This window comes from Dipteris shenzhenensis, chromosome 28 (genome assembly GCF_047967505.1).
Source record: "Dipteris shenzhenensis isolate YYH24624 ecotype China chromosome 28, Dip_SZ_1.0, whole genome shotgun sequence".
NCBI classification, from domain to species: Eukaryota; Viridiplantae; Streptophyta; class Polypodiopsida; order Gleicheniales; family Dipteridaceae; genus Dipteris; species Dipteris shenzhenensis.
Genome location: NC_141623.1, coordinates 17,068,035 through 17,072,176, shown reverse-complemented (window position 1 = coordinate 17,072,176; position 4,142 = coordinate 17,068,035). Strand labels below are relative to the sequence as shown.

Here is a 4,142-nt window from a genome sequence, read left to right as displayed (position 1 = left end):
CTTGTTTGCAATCGAAGAGGGAACAAAGTCTACAACGAGTGACTGAGGTGTGTACAATTGCAGAGAATTGCGAAGAAAAGATGGAATAAATTTTGTCGCATTTTCTGTGATGGAGCACCTGCAGGTCCTGAATTGTCTGAGCTAGAGCTTGCAAACTGTCCTATCCTCTGTCCTGGTAAAAGTGGGCGCTAGAATTCGCAATCTCTGCGGTATCCTCCGTCCTGCTGGTAAAATTGGGCCTCGTGCAGACAAGGAAACGGATGCAAACTGCCAATATCGACCGAGCTGATTGAAGGCAAGATGGTAAGGACGGATTTCAACACCTGTACACGACAAGGAAGCAAGGAAGGATGGCGCTGACGGATTCTCAACACCTGTAGATGACAACGAACGAAGCAAGGAGGGATGGCCTTGACGAATTTCAACCTGTAGATGACTACGAAGCACTTTCTGTAATGCAGCACCTGGTTGAGAACTCTGTGAGCTTACAGAGCTTGCAATCTCCGTGATATCCGGCGTCCTGGTAGCAACAATGGGCGATCCAAACCGCTGCGGCGTCCTGGTGGGCAAGGGACGAACGGCTCCAAACCGCCATCGACGCGAAGGCGAGATGGCAAGGTGGGCGGGTGTCAACATGTGTAGATGACGAAGAACGAAGCAAGGAAATAGGATATAGGAGGAGCTGGCGGATAATGTGGACAATGGTAGATGAGGGCGACGCGCAAGTAATCTCTGTGGTAATACTGCAGACTGTGGGGGTGATGCGAAGGTGATAAGATGGATGTTCAACATCTGTAGATGACGACGAAGCAAGGGAGGATGGAGCGGGAGTTGAAGACGGTGAGCTCCTCGAGGACGCGGGAGTGCAGGGAGCCGGGGGCGGGGAGGTCACCGGCGACGGAATCAAAGCCGGGAGAGGGCGGAGAAGGCAAAACGCCACCGCCGCCGCCGCCGCCAGAGGCGTCGCTGCTTGGCTTATGAACTCGGCCGGCGATGACGCGGCACACCAGCATGGCCAGCGCCGGCGAAGAACCCCCACTTCGAGCCGACGTGGCAGCCTGCGAACCCATCAGCCAATGGTGCGCCCGCCCGCTTGTCGCCGTCGTCAGCACTCCACGTGGCGGCGCCGCCTCCGTCCCCCTAGTCCTGGCCGGAAACCCCCACCGTATAATCTTGCACACCTGGCAACTCGCCGAGCTGCACACCCCCGTCGCTCCCGGCGTGCCTAGCAAGCACTGTATCGTCGTCCCATAGAACCTCAGTAGCTCGTTGCCGTCTGCTAAGCACCTTGGGTGCTTCTTCGGTAGCTTGCTTGCCCGTGCCTTCACTCCTTCCCTGTACTCTTCGAACCTCGCCAGTGTCCTCCCCAGATTGTTCACCTTCACCACCCTCTCTATCTTTGGCCCTCCCCTGCTCCTCCCCACCTCTTCTCCTCCTCCTCCTCCCGTCAGCCAGCTCGTTCTGAATATTATCTCCACCACGTTCCTCGACGAGTCCCCCACCTCCAGCTCCGTCACTGCAGTACCCACCATTCGTCCCCTCCACATTAGTGATGAAAATATTGCATGGAAATTCGCCGCTCACATACAGAATCACCCCACCACTAACGTTTCCCAACAGCGCGCGTATCGAGCAATTGTTGCACTAGGCAGTGGGAATATCGTGCAAAGACGAAGAGAGTCTATACGAACGAATAGATTGAATAACCAGCGAGCAATTTTCAACAGCAATTGCTTCGCGAATGCATGAATCAGTGGATAGAAAGCTGGAGATCAAGCAGTTCTTAAGTTCTGCTATGGGATATCTACATCAACATATTTTGCAAATGAATAACTCTCCAGCCTCGAAATGGAGCTAGGATTGTACAAGGAACATAAACACGTTAAGGCCAGAACTCATACAATAAGATGCAAATAAATTGACAAACAGCGAGAGAGAGACAGAGAGAGAGAGAGAGAGAGAGAGAGACTACACGACAAGTTTTGCACATAGTTTCTCAAACCAAAATCATAAAATGAGACAGAGCTACAGGAGAGATTCTTCGGGGACCCTTGCTTACCTGCGTGTTTGAGGAGTTGATGCTGCTCGAGCACTTCGTATCTAGGAAAGATATCCCCACACCTTTGGCAAACCGGCCGAGGGACCGGCGGTAGAGAACCTGGCGTTGATGCTGTCTTGTACACCACCAATGAGACAGCAGGGTTTTTGCAATCGTAGCATCCCGAAAATTTCTTCAAGGTGTTCCCTTTCGCGGACTGGTGAAGAGGCGTAGCGTAACCTGAATTGCTGAGAGGAGAGGGACGGAGGGGCGTGCCAGGCGCTTGGTTGCTGCTTTTGAAGGAAGACCCGCAATTTTCCTCTAGCTTCGAATCATACCCATGATCTTTCAAAATCGCATCTTGGGAAGAAATGGAGTGCATGAAGTCACTGCTTTCAACAGAGCGTGGGCTGAAAGCTGATGACCTCTCAATTCTGCGACTTCCATGAATCACGTCTTTCAAGTTGGCAATGGATCGTGAACAACCTGACCTGTACAGTCTTCGAGTGACAAACACCGCTTCTATCTTGCTATCAGCTAAGGCCTGCGGATCATGCACGTCCCCTTGCTGCGATTTGCACATGAGAGATGTTTTCCATGAGAGCCATGAGCTTGGCATCGTTCACGTTGAGTATCGAGGTGAAGGAGTGTCTCTTGTCTTTTGCAGTGAAATAGCCTACGTTCACTTTCTGAGATTTAAGCTGCTCCATTCTCCATTACCCATCTTACGGCCAGGAAGTCGGAAGCTTGGTAAGTAAGCTCGGAAGTAAAGCTTAGGAAGAGACTTTCGAATTCAAGAAGGATTCCTGCCTGGCTCGCAATGGAGTCGTGAGAGATGCAAACATGTTTACAAGGACGACCAATTGCTCTTCGACCGGAAGAACTGGTGGACCGCGACCAAACTTAACAAGGAGTTCATCTGTACAGAGGATAGCCTGTACTGGGAAGGAACGAGAGACCGAGGCGCATCATAATTGACGCACATAAACGATCGGACTGTTCAAGATACATCAACCTTCACACAATTTATCGAAGGACAAACCAAGATGAAGCAGGTTATGCCCGGTTTAGTAACCCACAGTGACTGCTGTATCAAAGGATTTCTCTCGGTCTAGATAAGCTAGCTATGGCATTTAAGTACATGCGACCCTGCAGCGATCCCTAAGCATTTTTCTTCCCATTCCCGTCCAGTTCAGACGCTGTTGTAAGCCTAAACTGATGTGCACAAACGTGCAAGATGGATCTTCAAATCATACAAGCCAGAGTGGTCGCAAGAGCGTTCCACCCTGATTCGTGTGGCTAACAGTACACAGGAGAAGTCATGATGAGGGGAAAGCTACGCAACGGGAAAAAGGAATAATCATAGAGAGGAGAGGCACAGGAGATTTGTGGTGCGGGCATGATACTAAAAACAAGGTTCGAACAGCTGCCAATCTACGATATTGGTGGAAGACAAGGTGATGAGGAGGAAACAAGAAGGGCTGGCTGGCATGGGGATAGCGGAGGGGGAGGATGTGTGCGAAGTTCCATCAATTGGTAACGGTCTAAGGTAAAAGAAGAAATGGGAGGAGGGGCGGTAAGTTCAAGAATCGTGGGAAGGAAGACATGCATTGAGTTGAGGAGAGGGAGGGGAGATTTCGTGCAACTGTGGGGGGGAGTATTGAGGCGTTGAAATTTGAACTCTTGTGAGTGGAAGAGATGGCAATCGGAATCAGGACTCTCTCGCGCTCTGGATCAGTGGAAGCTGATGGAGATATTGAATGAAATCTGTGCAGGCTACGACAGATGAGTCCTGAAATCAGTAACTCCTCGCAGCGACCACTACCTTGGCCTCCCTCCTTCGCCAGCAGCAAGCATTTCATGTTCCTGACAGAAAGCGAGCTCCGTTCAGACACAAGCCCCTCCTGTTCCAGCTTCATTCATCAGTTCGCCATTGATGCTTGACTGCCCTCCGTGCTCCATCATCCTTCACAAGTTCACACGCTTCCCCCATCATCATTCATCCTTGACAGTTCAAACTTCGGATCCAAGTCCCGATCGTCTAGCTTAATCTTGGGCTGGCAGCTGGCTTCACCTTGCACCTTGCAAGCCGTTTGAAGCTTGA

General features: G+C 51.1%; 1 protein-coding gene across 1 annotated transcript; it reads right to left on the bottom strand.

Moving 5' to 3' along the window:
* Positions 1 to 567: 567 nt before the first annotated feature.
* Positions 568 to 3,834, bottom strand: LOC147883256 (uncharacterized). The gene is made up of 2 exons (XM_087399411.1): positions 2,060 to 3,834; positions 568 to 1,516 (listed from the first exon to the last, which is right to left on the bottom strand). Exons 1-2 carry the CDS (start codon positions 2,655 to 2,657, stop codon positions 786 to 788), a joined length of 1,329 nt encoding a protein of 442 aa, XP_087255537.1. The 5' UTR covers positions 2,658 to 3,834; the 3' UTR covers positions 568 to 785.
* Between the last annotated feature and the right edge of the window lie 308 nt (positions 3,835 to 4,142).